At 51.4% G+C, this 22613-nt stretch overlaps 1 protein-coding gene across 1 annotated transcript in view; it reads left to right on the forward strand.

The window, feature by feature from the left end:
• The window catches only part of TMEM123 (transmembrane protein 123), a 56689-nt gene extending 35128 nt beyond the window's left edge, over positions 1 to 21561 (forward strand). Inside the window, exons 3-5 of the mRNA XM_053204193.1 lie at positions 16880 to 17140; positions 18031 to 18184; positions 19687 to 21561. Of these exons, the coding sequence (XP_053060168.1) occupies positions 16880 to 17140; positions 18031 to 18184; positions 19687 to 19711 (440 nt within the window). The 3' untranslated portion in view covers positions 19712 to 21561. The remainder of the gene's footprint in view (positions 1 to 16879; positions 17141 to 18030; positions 18185 to 19686) is intronic.
• The last annotated feature ends 1052 nt before the right edge of the window (positions 21562 to 22613 follow it).

Raw genomic sequence — 22613 nt, forward strand, 5'->3', positions numbered from 1 at the left:
CGGGGTGGGGGTGGGGGGGCGGGTCCGAGCTCTCAGAGGTCACTGCGGATCCTCAGACTCTGCCTCGGGAACCCGGCTGGTCTTGGATCCGAGCCACCCGACGGTTCTGCGGCCCCTGATAGGCCCATGACATTCCCTCACCGCGTCCTCCATGCGCCGGGCAGGGTGCGAGATACGGCGGGAGCCTGGGACCTGATGCAGGCAGTGCCCTTACCCTGCTTGAAATATAAGTGAAAAGGCAGGAAAGAAATCGCCCTACCGAAAGGTGAGTGGGCAAAGTGCGGCCCCACAGGGAGCGCTCGGAACAGGAGAGGTGGCTTCCAGGTAGAGGGTCTGGAAGGTGGTCGCCCCTGAACTGGCGAGCGGACGTGCCCGTCAGAGACGCCTCCCGTGGGAAGAGGTGAGCACTGCTGTCGGGAGGAAGCGGGTCTGTGCCGCGGCCGTGTCTGTGTGCGCATCCCCTGTGGGGATGGAGGCCGTAACCATGGCAACCGCTGGGCTCTCAGGCCGGGCTTGGTACAGGTATCTCCCCTGTCTTCGAATTCCGCATGGTAACCGGGTGAGATGAGGAGCGTGGCCCTGCTTTAGAGGCGGGGTACGCAGGTTGGAAAGTGTGTGGCCGTTTGAGCGCCGGAGGCGTTAAGCACACGAGCCTGTGACGCTCGGCTGCCTCCGCAACGTCTCGAGTGCTGGATGGACAGAGGGTCAGACACGTCACAATTGTCCTTCTTCCCACTGCTGCGTTTCCAACACGCAGGTTCTCAGCCACCTCCGGCGTTTGCCGGAAGCCCGTTCTGAGACGTGCCTGCCCGTGAAGGTGAACGCGGGTCGGAGCAGAGCTGTACGGTCAGGAGGGAGCCCCGCGAGCGGCCCCCTCGCCCTTTTCTGTATCACATCGGGGACCCGGGTGACCCAGTCAGCGTCGTTAGCGTGGGATTCGGGGTGCTGTGGGTCCCGGCTCCACTCCCTGGTGTCTCCCCGTCTGTGAGATGGTGGGAACAAATACTTAGGGAATACTTAAACCGCTCACTGGTTTTGTAGTCACGTCCTCAGGGCTTCTAGATACACGGGGTCTTTGTTCGTGCCCTCGAGTGGTTCACATGCCTGTTTCAGCCTCTGCCTTGTGCGGAGACCCGACCGTCAGCCTTGCCTTGGTGTCGGCCGCCTTCCCGGGGCCCACGCCTCTCTCTGTCTGTGGCTTTGAATCAGCAGTTGGCCAGAAAAGCACGTAACAGAAACTTGTTAGCAGGGTCTAAAATTAAAGCAGTTTTCTTTGCTTTTATGGGGACTGAGAGTCTTTTTAATATCAATTGATGCAGGTTTTTTTATTTTTATTTTGTCACTATGGGCTTTGAAAAAAACCGTTCAAGTTAATGTGGGTGCGCTTACTTAGATAGACCATCTAAAAGAGGATCTGCCCCCCCCCCCCATCTTCCCCTCCCAGTAATTCCCTAGAAATATTACTGGTGTGAATGCACCAAATGGGTATATACGTGCTGCTCTGCAGCTTGCTGGGAAACACTGATGTTTCTGCGTCGGCACAGTGTTGCATCTGCTGTGTGACCGAGACCTGGAACGCGATGACGGGAGGCTCGTCTCCGGGCTCCGTGGGTTAGGAGCTGGGCACTAGCACAGCCGGTGCTGACGAGTTAGCTTCAGGAGGCTGGGGGCCGGGCTCAAGGGCCCACTTCCCAGGTGACTCCTCCGCTGGCCTCCAGGCCTCCGTTTCTCCTGGTGTAGCTCCAGCGCCCTCACAAGAGGGGGTGCCTGCTTCCCCTGAAGCGAGCAGTCTCAGCGGTCACCAAATCCTGGAGCACCAGGTAGGAGCTGACCTTCCTAAGACCTAGCCCGAGAAGTCACAGAGCGCCGCTCACTCTGCCCTCTGCTTGCTTAGAAGGAGGTCAGTGTCAGGCCTCCATCGGGGAAGGATGGGTTAGGGTTCACCTTGCAAAGGGATCAGAGAACCCACGGATGTGCATTAATCACATCACTGTGTGTGGCTCCGTCCCCTCCTTGGTTACGTTTCACGGAACGGACGCACCGTGATTTTCTTAGCCCTTCCCTCATCGGTGCGTATTGTCTTGTAACAAGTGCGGCGCACACACACCCCTTTCCCCCGTGCGCCTTTCCTGGACGTGGGATGTTGGTCAGTGCTGGCTTCCCCGCGAAGGCCCAGGAGGATGGATCTTCTAACACTCAAGGGCCGGAACGCGTCCGAACACATTTCACCTGTGAGCCTTGGAGTGAGCTGTTACATGTCATCGCAGCATGGAAGCAGCATCGTGAAACGGCTCTCACGATAACGTAGTTAAATTTTGTGAGAAGGGAGGTGGAGGGGCAGATGGCAGCGTGACGAAATTGATGAACATAACGTTAAATACAGAAAACAGGAACGGAAAACACCTCCTGTGCCGAGTTACTCGCATAAAATTTGAGTGTGTGATACTACTGTATCACTTAGAAGTAAAATTACAAAGAAATCGGGTGAATTCAGGATTGTGTTTACCCTGGGGACCACAGCTTCCAGGAGTTTCTTAATCAGCAAATTTTTATTAATCAGGATAGTGAGAACACAGTGGTCATATAATTCTTTGTACCTTTTTGTACGTCTTTCAGTTTTAGTTACTTAGCTTTTTTTTTTTTGGCTTAAAAAAATTAGAGTTTCAGTATTTAAATTTTTAAAAATCTATGATCTTTTTTTTTTTTTTTTAGATGTATTTATTTTGAGATAGAACAACTAGGGGGGAGGGACAAAGAGAAAGGGGAGAGAGTGAATTCCAATCAGGCTCCAAGCTGTTAGCACAGAACCCGACACGGGGCTCGAACCCATGAACCTGAGATCATGACCTGAGCCAAAGTGAAGAGTTGGCCACTTAACCAGCTGAGCCCCCCAGGCACTCCAGCGATCCTCTTATTTTAGCTACAACTTTTGGTGTTAACTACCAATATTTGTTTTGTTTTGTTTTTTTGAGAGAGAGACAGAGACAGTGCAAGCAGGAAAGGGGCAGAGAGAGAGGGAGACACAGAATCCAAAGCAGGCCCCAGGCTCCCAGCAGCCAGCACCGAGCCTGACACAGGCTCTGACCCACAAACTCTGAGATCACGACCTGAGCCAAAGTTGGACGCTAAACCGACCGAGCCACCCAGGCACCCCCAAGTATTTTTTCATTGATAGTGGTTTGGTGCAGTGAAGGTGGTGAGTGATAAAACAACTAAAGTATATACAGCGAACCTTCATCGGGAGACAGCAAGCAAACACGTGAAAAGGTCACCAGGCTTGGAGTCTGGTGACGCGGTGAGATTTGCTCACCACCTCCTGCAGTGACGTGGGGCATTTCTCTGGCGTTGGGTTCTGTGTTCTCGCCTGTGGGTGGCAGGGGACAGCCCTGACTTCGAGAGGCACCTATGCACAGTGACTGGTGTGGGCTCCCACAGGCACCTGCCCCCCTGGTTCCGATACCACTCCCAGCACTTAAACAGATACGGGTCTTTCGTAACTGCAAAGTTGATGTTTTTCTTTAGTCTTACAAGAAAAAAAACACTCAGTATCAAATACCTTCTAACGCCTTCATACAGTGAAATACCGTTTGCTAATGGATACTGGACTAATATGGTTGTCATCTCTGAAGATTTTGCTGACATTTGAGCAGATTTTTTGCTGAGCGACCATCTCTCTGTGGTGACGCTCCGAGCGAGCGTCTTTGGTGGCACTCTGAGCTCTTTAATGACCGAATTCTCCTGTGGTAGCTGCTCCTCACACTTGCTTCTTGTCCGTGTTTAGACCAACAATCTTCGTAACTGAACGACAGCACCACCTGCACAGGCTTTTGACATTGCAAATAACAGCCCTAATCGGACACCTAATGGTGGTGTTGCAGAACAGTCGGGACGTGTTTCCTCACACGTTTTAGCCCTGCTGGGACAACGAGACAATACAAGGGGGTGAGCGTTTGGGACTGTCGTGTGTGTATTTCTCAACAGAGACGCGCTGGTGTGTGTCCTGCGTGTAGGCTTGTAGGACGTGTGGGAGAGCAGGACTGTTTGGTACACACCCAGCTCGGGTTTATTACACACGCAGAGCAGTTCCGAGAGCTGTTGTCTCTGTCTAGAATCTGGTGACTGGCACCTTCTCAGCCAGCTGCTTGTTGAAGGCAGCAGTGAGGCGACGACGCAGTCACTGTCCCTGAACGAAGCTTCGCCACTTGCTTGTACTACTTTTCGTGACTGGCGGCCAAACACAGTGCCTGAGAACGGGGTCTTGAGTCGCCTGCCCAAGTTCAAACCCTGGCTTCTCTTACTAGTTAGAGCTCACGTTGAACCCCTGCCTGCCTCAGTTGTACCTGCAAAGTGGGGATGACTGTAGGATCTGCCTCCAGGGGTGGTTATGAAAATTGCTAGCGTTTATGGAATATTTTGAACGGGGTCTAGCTTGCAGTGAATACCGTTTACTTATCCAGTATGTGTGTGAGGGGTGGACAGATTTCTGTAGAGCCTGTCCACTGAGCTCATTCCGGGTCGGGTCCATCCCAACCATCCCCCGGTAGTAAAGGCCATGTCCTTCCGGTCGTGTGAGTCGCACAGGCTAATAACGGTAAGGAGGACTAACACTTATTGGCAAATGGTACTTGCTTCCCTCGGACCAGACCAGAGCCACGGAGCAAGGGGCCTCAGTGCAGCTCCCAAGAGTCCCTGTCAGGGCAGAGAGCAGGCAGGACAGGGTGGGGAGGGGTTTGCAGGGACACACAGGTGCTAAGCGAGTGTCTTTGTGCACATTTATGTCCGGTGCACGTGTAATACGTATTCGTGCGCCTATTTCTACACCCAAATTATCCTTTTCCATTCTCTTCCAATACATTTTCTAAGTTACTACAGAGAACGGTGTAGTTTCAGCATTTAATTGGGAGGAAAAATAGAAATGATCAAAGCCACTTAAAATGTACGTCCAGCATCACTCTTTCTGGACTTAAAACAAGGGAGAAACCATTGATGTTCTAGCTAATCCAGAAAAGCTACTCCAGGCCCGGGAGGAGCAGACAGAGCCAATGGCGGAGGTGAGAACCCTACTTCTAAAGTGGGAGTACCAGCAAAGCGGCCTGTCTTTATACCAAATGCTTCTACTCTGTGCCGCTAACTTCTGTTCGTAAATAAGTCGAATTCTGTTTTTTGATGAACGGCTCTACCCCTGAATCTGTCCCCTCCTCTACTAATGGAGCCCCGTCGAGCCCCTCTGCTGACGTGCGGGGATGGAATGGACAGAAAGGGGAGGTGAGCGGCCACTCTCTGGGGACTGGACACAACGGTCGTCGGGGGAGGGGGAGGTGGGTCGAGGCTGCGATGGTGGATGGCACTGTCCAGTCGTGTGGGTGGGTGACTGGACCGTGTCCAGCCCCAGCCCCACCCCAGCCTCCGGCCGGGGGCTGTCGTGCTTACACCCTTTTATTAATCCCGCGCCCAAGCGCACGAGGGGCGGGGTCTCCTGGTTTCACGCTAAGCTGCTGGCAGCCAGTAAGTGGCTGCTCTCGACGTGAGGAAGCACGTTCTTCCTCCGTTGCAGGCCTTCCGGAAGACGTCTAGTGCCCAGCGTGGGCGGGGGCTCCGTCGGCCTGACCGCTGTGCGCTGCGTTCAGGGAGAGTCTGTGGATGCCGTGCCGTGTCGCCTCCCACAGCCGGGGTGTCGTCCCGCCAGACTGACGAAGCGAGATCGCCTTTCTCGGAACCCTGTGGTGGGCACAGTTGTAGATGATCCCCAGGGCCGCTCACACCGTGTAATTCCTTCTCTTCGGGGACGGTGAGCCCTCATTCCCCTGGAAAAAAGGATCTTGCAGATGCGATTAGTTACCAATCCGTTGACCTTTCGGCCCCTGGTCAGGTGGGCCTGACCTAAAGCCACCAGGTGTCTGTGGCCGGCGGCAGGGGGGTGGGGAGATGGCAGGCGCGTGGCGGACCTGCTGATGCTGGCTTTGAAGGCAGAGGGGCTGCAGGAACGTGGGCGGCCCTGGAGCGAGAGGGGGCTTGGAGCCACAGGCTCGGGGACCTGGCTTCCTCCAGCAGCCTGCGGAGAAGAGCTCGGCTCGGAAACCTGGCTGAGCCCTTCCGCTGGAACTTGCTGGAACATCCACAGCCAGGGGCTAATCCAGGGTGGTGTGGACGCTTCTGAACACGTGGACGTGTTCACCCGGCAGCGCAGGACGGTCGTGTCTGGGTCCCAGGCTCTTTCATGAGGCGCTGGATGTCAAACCTCGTCTTCGTAGGGAACTCCTGTGTGTCCCGCTCACAACTGCGGAGGGGGGGCGCGGCTGCCTTGTCTCTTGGTGGGTGTGGCTGGTCTTGGATCACTGTGCACCCCAGCTTGTAAAAGAGCAACACTTCTCTAAATTATAGACCTTTACTTTCATGAAGTAGAGTCCATCTAAAGTGTGTGCCCGTGTCGGGGCGCCTGCGTGGCTCAGTCAAGAATCCGCCTTCGGCTCAGCCCATGATCTCACGGTTTGTGAGTTCGAGCCCCACATCGGACTCTGTGCTGACAGCTCAGCCTGGAGCCTGATTCAAAGCCTGTGTCTCTCTGTCTGGCCCTCCGCCCCAAAATAAACATTTAAAAAGATGGCGATAAAATGTGGGCCCATTTCTTAGAGGCCTTTCCCACGAAGGTTTTCGCCCACGAGGAGACAGACCTCAAGCACTGTTCCTCCTCGACCGTGGTCATCACCCGTGGCGGGAACCGTGCGGACCGCTGACAGATCGTATGACGTTGGCGAGGAGGGACGCTCCGGGCTGAACCACCCGAGGTGCTGGCTTAGTCTGTGCACTAACGCGGGAGGCAGACTCGGAGGCCGTCTCCTGGCTCCCACCAGAGCGTGCCGTTGAGGGAAACAGGCCTGCCTCTTGCCCGTCCCCACCTTGGTCTCCGCTTAACTTGTTTCTTCCTCATCTGGGCTCGTGGGAGGACTGGAGGCGCCCTTCCTGTTAGGGGAAGCAGGTGAGGGCGGCTTGGAGGCGGCCGGCGTCCTTTTGTCCTTCCGCAGAGGTTCTGCCCCGGTGAGCACCTGCCTGTGAGCCGTCGTGAGAGCAGAGCCATCGCTTCTGCGTGCGCCCCGTGTACCAGCTGATGGGCCCGCGTGTCCCGGGCTCCTCCCCGGGCAGGTGGGCCCGGCGGGACCCCCGGCCGGACGAACAGCCCCTGCCGCGCACGAAGTCTCCACGTCGAGGGGCCCAGACGTACACCGTGCGAGCAGCTCGTCCCGGGCGGTTCTGGGGTTCCGCTCCCATAAGCCGTGTGCGCCTGGTGCCTGAGGGACAGCGTGGTGACCCTGAACTCCTCTGTTAGTCTTTACAGACTAACACCCGACAGACCGCCAGAGTTTCTGTCACGAAGAGCCACGTGGCCTCTCTCCCAGCCCTGCTCCGCCCCCACATGGCAGCGGCGTGGACCGCAGGTAAACAAGTGGCCACGTTCCAAAAAAACTTGACTCACGAAGGCCCGCGAGTCGGGCCTTGCCGATCCTCCCGCCTGGGGTCTTTGACGGGGAATTCAAGTCGTCTAAATCGCGGCGAGCGGCAGGGCGCCACGTCGGGGAGCGCGGGCGGCCGGGAGGCTGCAGCCACTCCTCCCGAGCCCTCGTCGCCCAGCCCCTCACTCCAGGCGTCGTCACTGCCTCGCGTAGCTCAGGTCCCTGCGGTGGGTCCTGGCCTCCCGCTCCTCCTGGCCTGTGTGTCTCCCCCCACCCCTCACCCCCCAGTCCCCCTGCAAGCTGGAGGGGGGGGGCGGGGGAAGAGCTCGTCGCGGAGGCACGTGTGCTACCGCCGGGGAGTCCTCCTGAGTCCACGCGCACCCGCTGTCTTCTCACGCCGCCCCGCACGCGGGTGACCCTGTGCCGCGTCGCCCCCGGCGGCACCCCTCCTCGCCACGCTCCTCCTGCCTTCACGCTTGAGCTTCCTTCCGTCCTCACCGCGTCCGCCCTCTGTGGCATGAGTCGCCCGTGCCACACTTGAATACTAGGCCGTTCACGTCCCCTGCGCCACAGCAGCTTGGATGCCCTTGGAGTGCTTTCTCCTCACATCATTGGTAACAGCGCGTCGTCTGTAAACGGGCAGCAAGTGTGTGTATTTACTCCAGGATAAGTTACGCCAGACTTGTAGACTCAAATAATTGGTGGGTTTAAGTGAATTCGGCCTCACCCAGCACTTTGTTCATCCGTGTTTAGGGCTCACCGTGCAAGGCTGATTTGTCGCCACTTTCCTCCTCCTAGACGGGTACTTGAGGGCTGGGAGGTATACTCGGTACCGAATCTCAGAGCCTGGCACACAGGGTGCTCAATGTTGAGTGAATCCGGGGGTGGTTCGAATCATGTAGCAATGAATGGATGATCAGTGGGTTTTTTAGTGAGATGTGTACTTTAATTTTTAAGAACGGTGAGCGTGAACGCTGAAGAAGTCCCAGAATGCATGAACTTAGAATGGAACCCGTACATGGAAGAGCCACCTCGAGATGCCGGTTTCAGCAGAGCTGGGGCCAAGCCGGGTGCTCCTGGGTTCGTTCTCCATGTGCACGAGCTGTCCCTTGAAGGGAGCCTCTGAAAGTAGAGTTTGGGGCGCCTGGGTGGCTCAGTCGGTTGAGCGTCTGACTTCGCTCAGGTCATGATCTCGAGGTCTGTGAGTTCGGGCCCCGCGTCGGGCTCTGTGCTGACAGCTCAGAGCCTGGAGCCTGCTTCGGATTCTGTGTCTCCCTCTCTCTCTGCCCCTCCCCTGCTTACGCTCTGACTCTCTCTGTCTTTCAATAATAAATAAACGTTAAAAAAAAATTAAAAAAAAAAAAGAAAGTAGACTTTGGACTCTGGCCTTCAGGAGTTCTTACCTTTCCTCCCAGGGAAACCTCTGTCTGCATCCCAGGAAGGGGTGGTGTGTGTTTGCCGGGCTGACCACGTCAGAAGTCTGTGCGAACCTAGATTCCTTTCTGGTAGATGGATTTAAGCGGCACATTCCTCTCTCTCTCTCTCTCTCTTTTTTTTTTTTTTAGTTTTTTTTTTTAATGTTTTTATTTTTTGAGACGGAGACAGAGCATGAGCAGGGGAGGGGCACAGAGAGAGGGAGACACAGAATCGGAAGGATGCTCCAGGCTCTGACCTGTCAGCACAGAGCCCGACGCGGGGCTCGAACTCACAGACTGTGAGATCATGACCTGAGCCGAGGTCGGATGCTCAACTGACTGAGCCACCCAAGGCGCCCCTCTCTCTTTTTAAATGTTTATTTGTTTTGAGAGAGAGACAGCATGAGCAGGGAAGGGGCAGAGAGAGAGAAAATCCCGGGCAGGCTCCACACTCAGTAAAAAGCCCAGCATGAGCTCGAACCCACAAACCACGAGATCATGACCTGAGCCGAAGTCGAGAGCTGAACACTTAACCAGCTGAGCCACCCGGGCGCCCTGTGAAATGTCCTTTCTTAAAACGTTTCTGGTTATGACTTTTGTCTTAAACACTATTGCATATGATTATTTATAGTTTCAGCACTGTTTTTTGAGTATAATCGGTGAACATTTAATTACAGATGTACAACATATAATGACTCGATATTTGCATGGCGAAATGATCGCAGTGAGTCTGGTTAACCTTTGCCACCATACATAGTTAGAAGTTGGCATCATAAGAAGAAACTTTCTTAAGACGTACTCTTAGCATGTTTCAAGTATGCAATTTGGTATTATTAAGTATGGTCACCCTGCTGTGCTTCACATTCCCTTGACTGACTGACTTTATAACTGGAAGTTTGTACCTTTGACCCTCTAGATTCATTTTGCTCCCCTTCCCTCCCCAACCCCAGCCCACTTCTTAGAACCACCAATGTATCGTGTCTATGAGCTTAGTGTTTTTAATTTCACATATAAGTGAAAATCATACAGTATTTGTCTTTCTCTGAATTATTTCATATAGCAAAGTACCCTTAAGGTCCATCCACATCGTCCCAAATGGCAAGATTTTTTTTTTAATCACTGAATAGTATTCCATTGTATACGTACACCACGTCGTATTTATCTTTTTACTTGTCAACACACACTCAGGTTGCCTCCATATCCTGACTATTGCAGGTAATGCTGCAATAAATATGGGAGTGTATATACATTTTTACATTAGTGTTTTTGTTATCTTAGAGTAATCAGAAATGGAATTTCTGGATCATATGGTATTTCTATTTTTATGTTTGTTGATTTTTGAGAGAGAGAGAGAGAGGGAGAGAGGATCCGAAGCGGGCTCTGCGCTCTCAGCAGAGAACCTGATGTGGGGCTCGAACTCGTGAACCGTGAGATCGTGACCTGAGCCAAAGTCGGATGCTCAACTGACTGAGCCACCCAGGTGCCCCTGGTATTTCTATTTTTAATATTTTGAGGAACCTCCATATTGTTTTCCAGAACAACTACACCAGTTTGCATTCCCATGAATGGTTTAAGACGGTTCCCCTTCAGCCACATCCTCGCTAACACCTGTTGTTTCTTATGTTGTTAATGTGAGCCATTCTGACAGGGGTGAGGGGGTATCTCATTTTGGTTTTGATTTGTATTTCCCTGATGATGAGTGACGTTGAGCATTTTTTTTTCATGTCTGGTGGCCATCTTCATGTCTGTGGAAAAATTTCTCTTCAGATCCTTTACCTGTTTTTTTTTAATTGGATTGTTTTTCTTTTGCTGTTGAGTTGAATGACTTCTTTATGTATTTTGAATATTAACCCCTTATGCAATGATTTGCAAATATCTTCTCTCATTCCATAGGTTGCCTTTTCATTTTGTTGACGGTTTGCTTTGCTGCACAGAACCTTTTTAGTTCGGTGTCCCATTTGTTTATTTTTTGCTTTTTTGTCGCCTTTGCTTTTGGTATCCGATCAAAAAAAAAAAACAATAGCTATGGCGGACGTCAAGGAGTGTACTGCCTATGTTTTCTGCTAGGAGTTTGTGGCTTAAGTCTTAACATTTAAGTCCTTAATCCATTTCACGTTAATTTGTATGTGTGGTGTAAGCTGGTGTTTCCGCTCACCCAGCGTCATTTGGGGAAGACGCTGTTTTCCCCATGGTATATTTTTTGATCTTTTGTTAGAAAATGACCACAGGTGTATGGGTTTATTGGGGCTCTTCTGTTCTCTTGATCTAGATGTCTGTTTTTATGCCAATACACGCTGCCTGGATCAGTACAGATTTGTAGTACAGTTTGAAATTGATGTCTCCAGCTTTGTTCTTTTTTGTCAAGATTACTTGGGCTACTTGAGGTCTTTTGTTGATTCCATACAAACTTACGGATTTCCTCTTTGTGTGAAACATGGCATTGGAATTTTGATTAGGACTGCGTTGGGTTATAGACAGCTTTGGGCAGAATGGATTTTTTAGCGATAGTAATTCTAACAATACATGAGCATGGAATAGTTTCCCATTGATTGGCGTCACCTTCAGTTTCTTTTATCAGTGTTTTACAGTTTACTGTCATTCACCTTCCCGGTTACATTTATTCCCGGGTATTTTATTTTCTTGATGCAGTTGTAACTACAATTGTTTTTTTAACTTGCCTTTTTGCAGGTTCTTGGTCAGTGTTTAGAAATGCTGCCGATTTTGCATAGTGATGTCTGTATCCTGCAACTTAACTGAATTTGTTTATTAGTTCCAACACTTGTTTTGGTGGTGTCTTTAGGGTTTTCTGTATGTAATATGCCATCTGTAGATGGCGACAGTTTTACTTTTTCTTTGCCAATTTGCCTTTTATTTTTCTGCCTAATGGCTCTGGCTAGTTGAATAAAAGTGGCAAGAGGGGCATCCTTGTCTTGTTCCTGAGCTTATAGAAGTTTTCATTGAGTATGAAGTTTGCTCTGGGTTTGTTACATATGGCCTTTATTGTGTGAGTTATGTTCCCTCTATACCCACTTTTTTGAGAGTTTTTATCATTAACAGATGTTGTATTTTATCAAGTACATTTGCTGCATTTGTTGAGATGATCATAAGATTTCTAACCTTTATTTTGTTCATGTGGTGTATAATTGATTCAGAGATGCTGAAGCATCCCTTGCATCCTTGGAAAAAATCCCACTCGATCATGGTGTAGGATCCTTTTAATATAGTGATGAATATGGGTCGCTAATACTTTGTTGGAGATCTTTGCATTTATTTTCATCCGAGATAATGGTATTACATTTCCTTGCTTGTGGCATCCTGATCTGGGCTGGGGATCTGGGTAATGCCGGCCTGGTAAAATGTGTTGAGAAGTATCGCCTTCTCTTATATTTCCGAAAGTGTTTGAGAAGGAGTGTTGCTATTTCTTTGAATGTTGAGCAGAACTCAGCCTGTGAAGCCGTCTGGCCCTGGACTGTGGTTTGTTGGGAGGTTTTCTTTACTGATTCGATCTCCTTAGTAGTGATAGGTCTGGTCTGGTCTGTTCGGATTCTCTTAGAAAGTTGTGTGTTTTTAGGAACTTATCCGTTTATTGTAGGTTGACCGATTTTTTGGCAGATAATTGCTCCTGACAGTCTCTTACGGTTCTTGCTGATTTTGTGGTATCCGTGTATCTCTTTGATTTCTGATTTTATTTCAGTCCTTTCTGTCTAGGTGATTGTAGCTAAAAGTTTGTTAATCGTGTTCATCCTTTCAAAGAATCAGTTCTTTGTTTCACTGGGCTTTTCATTCTCTCCCATTTTTATTTCCGCTGTGATTTTCGTTGCTTCCTTTCTTCACCTAACCTTGGCCTTTGTTCTTTCTCTGGTTCCTTGAGCTATAATGGTAGGTTGTTGCTTTTGGAACTTTGTCTCTTGAGTAGACGTTCATCTCTGTAAATTTTCCTCGTAGAGCCGTTGTTGCTGTATCCCATTCGTTTTGGTGTGTCGTACTTGCATTTTCATTTGTCTTCAGGTATACTTTGATTTCCCTTTTGATTTCTTCTTTGAAGCGTTGTTAAGTAGCATGTCGCTTAAACTTCACGTAGTCGTGAATTTTCAAGTTTTCTCCTAACTGATTTCTAGTTGCATACTGTTGTGGCTGATAATGCTTGGTATGTTTTTTTGTTTTTGTTTTTGTTTTTAATAAGACTTGTTTTGTGACCTAACATAGTATCTATTCTGGGGAATGTCCCACGCGCGCTTGAGAAGAGTGTGTCTATCTGTGAAGTCCACCTGGTCTAACATTGTTTAAGGTCAGTATTTTTCTTATTTCCCTGCCTAGTTGATCTGACTATAGGGTTGCTCTTATTGGTTTTCTTACTCCCTTTTGGTCTATTAATGGCCGCTTTATACATTTCACTTCTCTATGTTGGGTACATTAAGTACACACAAATATCTTACTCTCTTGTTGAACTGACATCTTTATCCAGTGCCCTTTTTTGTCTTATTACATTGTTTGTTTTAAAGTCCATTTTGGGGGCTTAGTGTGTAGGGCATGTGACTGTTAATCTCAGAGTTGTAAATTCAAGCCCCACATTGGATAGAGAGGCTACTTAAAATTAAAAAAAATCATAATAATAAAGTCTGTTTTATCTGATTTAAGTGTGGTTACCCCAGCTTTCTTCTAGTTTCCATTTGCACGGAATACCTTTTCCCGTCCCTTGACTTTCAGTCCTTGTCTTTGGGTGAGCTCCACTCAGAGACACGAAGTGAAAAGGCACTAGGGTCCCATTTAAAACTAAATGTGATTGTAAAGTCTTCATGTGTATTTTCCACTGCACTTTAAGTGTGTATTTGATGCCCTGATGAAAACACATGGTCACCCTCAACCTTGAAATTGTTAGGTTAAAGGGAAAACATGGCACCTAGCTATACCCTTGGACCCAAGGCTGCAGGAGTGAGGGAAGCGGCTTGAGCAGAGCCGTAAGGAGACAGCCAAGTAAATCCAGACGGTGGACGCGGTGTCCCTGTTGTCAGTGGTCCTGGACACTGGCCTGGTTTCACATTATTGTGCTGGGTAATTGTCTCGATGAACTGAAGAACCCCGGCACCCTCTTTGATAGGATGACGTTCAGATGGCGGTGGTGACCCTGGGGACAGGGGATGTGACGGTGCAGCTCGGTGCAGGAAATACATACAGCTCATGAAGCTCATGCTCAAAAAAGGGTAAAAATTGGTGCAACTGGGGGAGGGGGAGTTCAGTCAAGCGTCTGACTCGATTTCGGCTCAGGTCATGATCTATCATGATCTAGTTGTGAGTTCAAGCCCCGCGTGGAACTTTGTGCTGTCAGCGAGGAGCCTGCTTGGGATTCTCTGTCTTCCTCTCCCTCTGCCCCTCCCTCCCCTGCTCCCTCTCTCTCAAAATGAAAATAAAAGGAATAATGACTCACAGATGTTCCCTCTGTCACAGGCACTGTGCTACTTGCTCAACCTAAATTATCTCTGTTGCCTCTCGTAGACCCTTGTGTGGCACCGTGTTTTCTAGAGGCAAGAGGGTGAATCTCCTTTTATGAGATCCCTCCCAGTGACCTCATTGTGATTCGATCCCACATAAGGATCCTGTGTGCCAGTGTGTGGGACATCCTGCGGTCCTGGGGTGAGGGTGTCCCTTTGAGTGGGGCACGCCCCACGGAGCAGCAGCTGGCATGAGTCGAACACGCCCTTCCCCCACAGCTGTATCCATTGAGCGCTGACTTGGACCTCGGGTGCCTCTGCCTTCCAGAATAATCCTAAGATGATGAAGCCGTGGTCATCCGAACCTAGGGCTTAACCCCCTCTGCCAGGCTGGGCCACGGCAGCATCGGGGCTGGCGGTGGGGAGGGGACATCGACGGCTGCTGTGCTCTGGTCGTCCTCACATCGCAGGACTGGACGCTGGTGGGCTAGGAGGCCGGGATGCCTGCTTCGGGCCGAGGTGGACTCCTGGGCCTCCCCCGGCTGGGGCCCGACTCCTCCCGACTCGGACTCCACACACCCGTGGCCCAGGTCCTGTGTCCTCCCTGCCGGTCACCCTCCTCCCTCTGCGGAGTGTTGCCACAAGGCAGTCACGTGGGGCAGGTGCAGCCCGGTGGGGGGTGGGGAGGAGCGAGCTGTGTACACTGTGCAGGGTCTGGGGGCTGCATGGGGCAGGGGTGGGGGCCAGACCAGGGTCGTGGGAAATACCGCCTTTGCTGTCAGTGTGAACAGTATACACCCAGCTCCGCTCTCTAAGCTTTACCGCCGGGACCCGGCCCTCGTCAGGCCAGAGTCACTCAATCTCTGTGTCCCCACAAGTCCAGGGGCTGCTCCCCCGAAGGCTCTCCTGCTTGGTCTGAAGCTGGGGTGGCGTTCTCGTCTGCTCCTTCCTGAGCAGAGGGACGAGCGGACGGACACACGCACCCCCCCGTGACGACCGTTTGTGCCTCGACGGCGTCTTGTTTCGGCACTTTTATTGAGATCCGGTCCCGGCTGTGCGCCCACAGCTGTGCGTTTTTGCAGAGCCATCCCCACAGGAAGTCCGAGCTCTGGCACCGAGCGCAGTCACGGGGTTTTGCCTTGTGATGACGACCTCGAAGATTTGTTTTCGGCAACTTGGAAACGCAGTAAGAGTGCGTGCTCCGTGCAGTGTGCCGCGTCCCGGGACTTGCTCCGTGCCCGGAGCCCTGGACCTTGCGAGCCCCTGTCCTGCCCCGGGTGCCACCCACACCCGCACAGCTTCTGTCCCTCGGGGGCCGGAAGACCCGCGAGTGCACATGGGCGCACGAGGGCGTAGTGTCACTGGACGGGAGCTCCTCGCCGGCCTCCTGGGATCACGGTGACGCTCGTGGGCATCAGGACAGTTAAAAAGCCTAGGGGCCTGTCGTGTCCATTTGTAGAAATGTTCAGCTGCTCGTTTCTTGAACACGGTTGGATTTTCTCGCTTGGAAAGACTAAGCCGTCGCGGCTCCGTCTTTGCTCGGGTGACCTGGCGCAGCGAGGGGCCAGGTCTCCGGGCAGGGGCGGGGCAGGAGCGCGGGTCGCACCGCGCCTCCTGGTGGACTGCGCACAGATCGTGCTGGGCTGAAAATGCGATAGAAACGCGAGCTCTTCCCCGTGTCGAATCCACCGCGATAGCACGCACCGGTTTAGAACAAAAGGGAGCGTGTCCGTCCTGAAGCGTGTCGTCTGAGCACAGAGCACCCACAGTAGCTCAGGTTCTTGCCACTTGTGTCCTCCGCTCGGAATCATGAGAATTTACTGGTTCACCGGTCTACATAGCACAGCAGTGTTCCTTGGGCCTTGTTAAAAAAAATGGGGTCACACGGCGCGGACGAGAGCGCACAGTAGGGACCCGCGCCCCGGGGGAGGTACCGGGAAGCCGGTAGACACGCGAGCCTGGCGTGTCCGGAAGTCTGCGAAGAAAAAGTCCAGCGGACTGGAGGCAAGGGTGTTCCTGTCGGCGGCAGTCCCCTCTGGCAGTGACGGAGCGCGACACCCCCGGCCTGAGTCGCTTTCCCCGGGGAGGAGCGTGCGAGTGCCGGCTGAGAGGTGGAGACAGGCCCCGTGGGACGGCAGCGCCGCGGGTGAGCCCGAGGACAGGGAACAGGCGGAGATCAGCTCGGCCGTGCGAAGGGGCGGAGAGAGGACGGAATGTCTCTGTCCCCGGCAGCATGCGCGTGGGGTGAGCTGGCGCTGCCGTCGCCGGGGCGGGGACCCGGGGCACGTGCTCGGTGCGCACGGGTCCGAATCGTCCCCGTGAAGGCCTCCACCCCAGGCGCGAACGGGGGCCTCCGGGATTGAGGGGTGTCTGGAGCCTCCAGCCGTGGGAGGTTGTCCCGACGGCCACGCCCCAGGGGCGGGGGGGCGAGGGGGGGGGCGTCACCCCTGACAGGCTCGCCGGCCGGCCACGTGGCATGGGGTGCACACTCCCGGCCACCCACCACCCGCGCCGTCTCCGTCCTCCCGTCAACTCCCTTCCCAGAGATGAGGGCCCTGTGTCATGTTCGTGTGTCTCATTCTCGCAGGCAATGCCACCACGGTGACCTCCACCCACACGGGTGCGCCCCCCAACACGACGAAAGCCCTCACGCCCGCCCTGTCCCAAGTCCTCAGGACACACGCTGTCAGCACCTCGACGCCCACAGCAGCACCCGGATTCACAACACAGGGGGCCTCCCCGAATACGACCTCCGCCACGCACGTCTCCCACAGCGCGTCCCAGACGCCGTCCACCGCGAGCACGGCCCACAACCGTTCGGCCACCTCTGTGCCTTCACCCGTGACAGGTACGTATGGGAGCTGAGCCCCTTCCGTGCTCAAAGCCGGTGTCAGATGCCGCACTCGCGTGGCTCCGTTCTGGCGGGAGCGCGGACGACCGTGTCGTGTACAGAAATCACCGGTGCGGGTGCCGCCAACCTTGTCCCCGTAGGAAGCGGGTTTCCCCTGAACCAGGCCATGTGACTGGAGGAGGAAGTCCTACCCGGATGGTCCTTCGCGTGGTTGTCCGGGCCCCTCGTGCGCGCCTGGGTGGGGCCTCCACCCCCACAGCGTGCTCACGGTGGTGTTGGCTCCTGGGTGTCACGGGCGCGGCCACACATATGGCATCCGCCAGCACGCTTCGTGCTTGGTCTTAAGATGGAACGTGAAACCGGGAGCTCAGAACCTTGGCATCGTCCCTTCAAGGTTTTCCAAGTTCGGGTCCGCTTGAAGGCCAGCACAAACGGCAGGCTTCGTCGTGTCTGCCGCAGATTTCTGTATTTTCTACCCTAAAGCCTTATTCCTGCAGTTTGTGTTCTGAAATCCTCTGTAATGTCACCAGGGCCCTCGATGTGATAACAACAGTCTATTTCTCGAACGGAGAACTTCCGTTAGACGCCCTCGTTCAGACGGGCGGTCCAGACGCCCTGGTTAAGGCACCGATTCTTCCCGGGACAGGGAATAAGGAAACAGTCCCAGAGGGTGCTGCCCGAGGCTGTGGTCCCCCAGCACAAACACCCTCAGGTGGGGGAGGGGCGGGGGGAAGCGCTGCGACTGCTGGGGGGGCCCCGGGGCCACCAGGCAGGAGGCGGGCTGGGGAGCTCCTCCCCCGGCTCTGCTTCCTTGGATAGAAATGCGACTGGCAGCTTTTTGGAATGTTTTTTAAAAACCCCTAAAGCTTACTTTTCTTTTCTCCTAGTCACAGCAACTATCAATTCTAAAGAAAACCCAGGATCGAAATTTGATATTGGCAGCTTTCTCGGTGGCATCGTATTAACCCTGGGAGTTCTGTCGATTCTGTACTTCGGATGCAAAACGTACTATTCACGAAGAGGCATTCGGTACAGAACCATGTGAGTTTTGATAGGATTTCTGTATTTCTTTCACGATCCTGACAAAATACCGAAAGGGGGCCACAGATTTATGAATTGTACTTGCAAACAAAAAACGGATGCACGTGCCGGTACAAATGTCCCGCTTCCTGACGTTCTCCCTCTTCACTCACCCCTGTAACCGTACCAGGAGGGTGTGGCTGGTGCTCGTCAGTAGCACTAAGGGAACATCCTTGGTAGAAACCTGGTTTTAAAGAAATTCTTCACGGTCTCAGTTTCTAAGTCATTGCATCAAGTGAGTTAAGAGCTCTTACCACGTTCACCCTTTCCATAACTGTGTGGGTCTTACATTGTTTGGAGGCTTTAAGTCCCTTTTGGAGTTTTTTCGCTCTTACTAGAATACAAGAGCCAATTCGTTCTTTTGATTCTTAATGTACTGTAAATACCACGGAAGGGCTACTTTTCCCACTTTTTTAACTCGTCATACACGTGTGTCCCACACTGACTTTCACGTCGGGAGCTGATTTAACCAGTTCAAACTGGTTTAGCAAACCTGCTTTCAGAGCATCGAGGTGTTTTGCCAGATTCTGTGTTTCTAGAAATATTTATCATGTGTGCTTGATAAATTTCACCAGTTAAACAGAAGGTACGTCTTGATCATAGGACATGAAATGCCACTCACTCTGTTATAGCATCAGTGTTTATTGATGTAAACGAGGCTACAAGTAGTGAAGCAAACCGAGTTTTCGTTTTAAATTGCCTTAAGCACACAGGATGTGGCTGTAGCCAGTAGGAGCCAGTCTTTACATACACAGCTGTGCACCGCTGCCTGGGAGGGGCTGTGCCTGGAGTCTGTTGACAGAGCCCCAGAGAAAGTACCTCACGGACTCGAGTGAAAGTCCGCGCTGCTTTCGTTTTGTTCCCCCTCTACGGCACGTCTCCGAAGTTAGGGTGCACCTTACCGTCCACGGACCACAGCGCCCTTTTCTTAGTGCTACGTGACGGCACATTTAGAAGCCAAGAGCTGCTCTGAAGTTCGAGTTCTTACAGAACGCTGGATTTGTCTGTCCCGCTCAAAACTGGAGACGTTCCCCACGTAGCAGTTGTAGCAGTGATCATGAAAAGGTTACCCGCGGTGACAGAAGCGTGCAGGGGCGGCACTTCTGGGCACCTTCCCACGTGCTTGCTTGGCTTCAGGTCCTCTGCAAAAACGAATAAAGGAAGTCAGTACGTAAATAGGGTTTCTGGGAGGATGAAAGTGAGGTATGTGACACCCGACACACAGGGGATGGTCAAGGAGGGTGCCTGTTTGAGATTTCTGTGGCTATCGGCCGAGAAGCCACAAGGGGCAGAGCAGACATTCGAGGGTCACTATGGGAACCCTTACGCCCCATGGTACACTGGACACTTGAACAAATTTCACGTAAATGACAATTTTCATTCTGCAGCTTTGAAGTTATGTAAAAATATGAACCGAAACAGCTTTGGCACGAATACAAAACAATTTTACCTTTTGATTACAGCGATGAACACGATGCCATCATTTGAGGGACTCCAGGCACCAATGGGAAGATCAATACAGCCCTATCGATGAATTTGGATGATTCTCCTTGGAAACAGTATACGCAGATCATGTTAATATAGTACATTGTACGTTATACGCATGTAAAGATGCCTCAGGATTACTGAAGATAGAGTTTGGTTTCGGTTTTTAAATGAGCATTTGCAGTGGTTACAGTCACTTCTAAAAACACACAGACCAGTGCCGTTCTCCTTCTTGTGGTCTTGGTCATGCCGGGGGAGTAACTCACTGTGACGGCGCGTACTGACGACGACACAGACCTTCACTGCTCCCCAGAGCCGGCTCTGCTCTAAAGCCACACCGCAGAAATTCCGAGTAAATCAGGTCTCCGACATAACTTTAGTTTTAAAGCTGCATGCTTGGGTGAGAAACAAAATGCACCGCCCCGCCCCGCCCCTAGCACGAGAACGTGTGGCTGAGCCCTGTTAGAGCTTGTGTCATCGTTACAGCTTCTGTGGCACTTAGTCTGTCTTTTCCCTCTCTCATTTCTGCACGTCGTAGCAGCGTGTTCACGATCTCGTCCGCTTACCTTCCTACTGTGAGTGTTGCCACTGCTGGAAACTGCGCGGTTTCATACGCACCAGTTAACTGTAGGTTGAGTTGTAAGATGGTTTAATGTAGTGTAAACATACTAACATAAGCTCCTGTGGGATTTCTCTAGAGTTCTAGAAGGCTGTGTGGATCGATCCAGGGATAGGAGGGCACCCCTCAGGCTACTGACCTACAGGAAGATGCTGTATTTTTGTGCACTGTTGATTTTATCTGATTTGGGGATATACTAAAAAAACCTTTATTCCAAATACAAATCCTTAAGCAATTTTGAAGACCAGAAACTTCTCTTATTCTTTAGGCTGTATTAGGTTAACAGAAAAAGCACAGTAGTATCAGTCAACTTACGTTTGGGTGTTCAGTTTTCGAGTTTACGTTACAGCAGTCAAAACTCACGGTCAAGTTTTGACAAGAAAAAAAGCTGTTTCAGTCCTACTAAATGACTACACAAAGTAAAGTACCACCACTTTCTGCCAACAAGCTAAGCTGTCCTGATGACAGTGCGTCTACGCTGAAGAGGATGGCCCTTCTGGGACCAGCTTTTGGCCTTCAGAGAATGTCAAGAATTTTGATACAGGACAATCCTTCCTAGTCACTGTGCAGCCAACTGAGGTGGTGACCTTGGGGAGTGTGGTGAGGACAGAGAGGTGGGCTGATTGTGTAACTTGCCTACCTGGTCTTTAAACCACTTTGATGGATACAGTGATGGGGCCTTTTACCTTTGCCTCCTTTTGTCTTCTGCATTCTTCAGTACTTGAGGTCGAACTTTGTCTTCCCTGATACTTCTCTAGCACTTTGAAGATGTGAAACCACTTTTTTTAAGTACTACAGGTCATTATATGCCTTTAAAGATACAAATAATGTAGTTAATGTTTTTCTCTCTGCTACCTTCAAATACCAGTACTTGGGTGCACTTTTTTTGGTTATCTGCAAAAATAGAGGGAAGTGGTAACATGAACCACTGTTTCCGTAAGCATAAATTTATATCCCAATTATGTTTAAATATTTCATTGCATTCTCAGAGAATGTATTTACTTGAAGATACATTAGAATCCAATCTGTGACTTTAAATGTCTTTGGATAAAGTTAATTTGCGTACAGATAAATGAGAGTTCGCAATATAGTACTGTGAGAATTTTGTATTTTTGAGGAGGAAAATTTAAAGCAAATTTTTTACCTCTTTTTTTCTTTTTCTTACAATGACCAGCTTTTGGTATTTCATTGTTACTGAGATCTATTTTTAGAATAAAACTTTGTCTTCATCTAAGAGGTTTGTGTGTGTGGTTTTCTTTCATTTCCACAAAGTTAAGAGAAATGAAAGCCCCAAATAAAGACACTATTTAAGTGTGTTTGGCTGAGAAGGCTGTTACAAGCGCAAATTCTTACCCACACCCAGACATCCTGATTCAATGTGTTAACGATCCCACCTGGGGAATTCGTAGGACCACCAACCTCTGCCAAGGACTGCTCCGGAGTCTCCTTTCATGCCCCTGCTTTATGCAGTTGGGTAGAATTATAAAAACAGGTATATTTGTGTTAGAAATAAAAAAATGACTGCCCCCAATATACAGTCCAGCAATACACTGAGGGGTCTCCCCTGCACCTACGAGACCCCCATTGTGGTCTCGACCACTTGGAACCTGTCACAGGAGAGCTTGGGGGGGCCTGCGTGGTTCAGTCACTTGAGCATCCGACTCTTGATTTTCAGGTTGGGTCACGATCTCACGGTTTGTGAGATTGAGCCCCGTGTTGGGCTCTTGGTGCAGAGCCTGCTTGGGATTCTCTCTCAAAAATAAACACTAAAGAAAAAAAGAAGGGAGGTCTTGTGGCGGGTAGCACTTCGGTCTGTAGAGGTCGGACGGCATCCTACCTGCAATGCCCAAGTTAACAGGCATCCCTGCTCGCGTGCAGAAGCAGCAGACTGGTGCAGTTCTGCCCGACTCGGATCCTCAACAGAAGACCGTCAGCAGTCCGGGAAGCCTGGTCTGTCCCTGCCCAGACAGAGGAGCTGAGCTCTAAAAGCAAGAAAAACATAAGAAACATACATCCTACCAAGACTGAATCACCAGGCAAAAATCTCCCCATGAACAACAGCTGGGACCAGGTGGCTTCACTGGTAAATTTTACCAAAGAAGAAATAATGCTAATCCTTCCCAAACTCTTCCAAAAAAAATAGAGGAGGGAACACTCACAAACTCGTTTTTTTTTAATGTTTTTTACCTTTATTTTTGAGAAAGCATGCAAGGGGGAGGGGCAGAGAGAGAGGGAAACAGAATCCCAAGCAGGCTCCAGGCTCTGATCTGTCAGCACAGAGCCCGA

The sequence above is a fragment of the Acinonyx jubatus genome, chromosome D1 (genome assembly GCF_027475565.1).
Source record: "Acinonyx jubatus isolate Ajub_Pintada_27869175 chromosome D1, VMU_Ajub_asm_v1.0, whole genome shotgun sequence".
Classification (NCBI taxonomy): Eukaryota; Metazoa; Chordata; class Mammalia; order Carnivora; family Felidae; genus Acinonyx; species Acinonyx jubatus.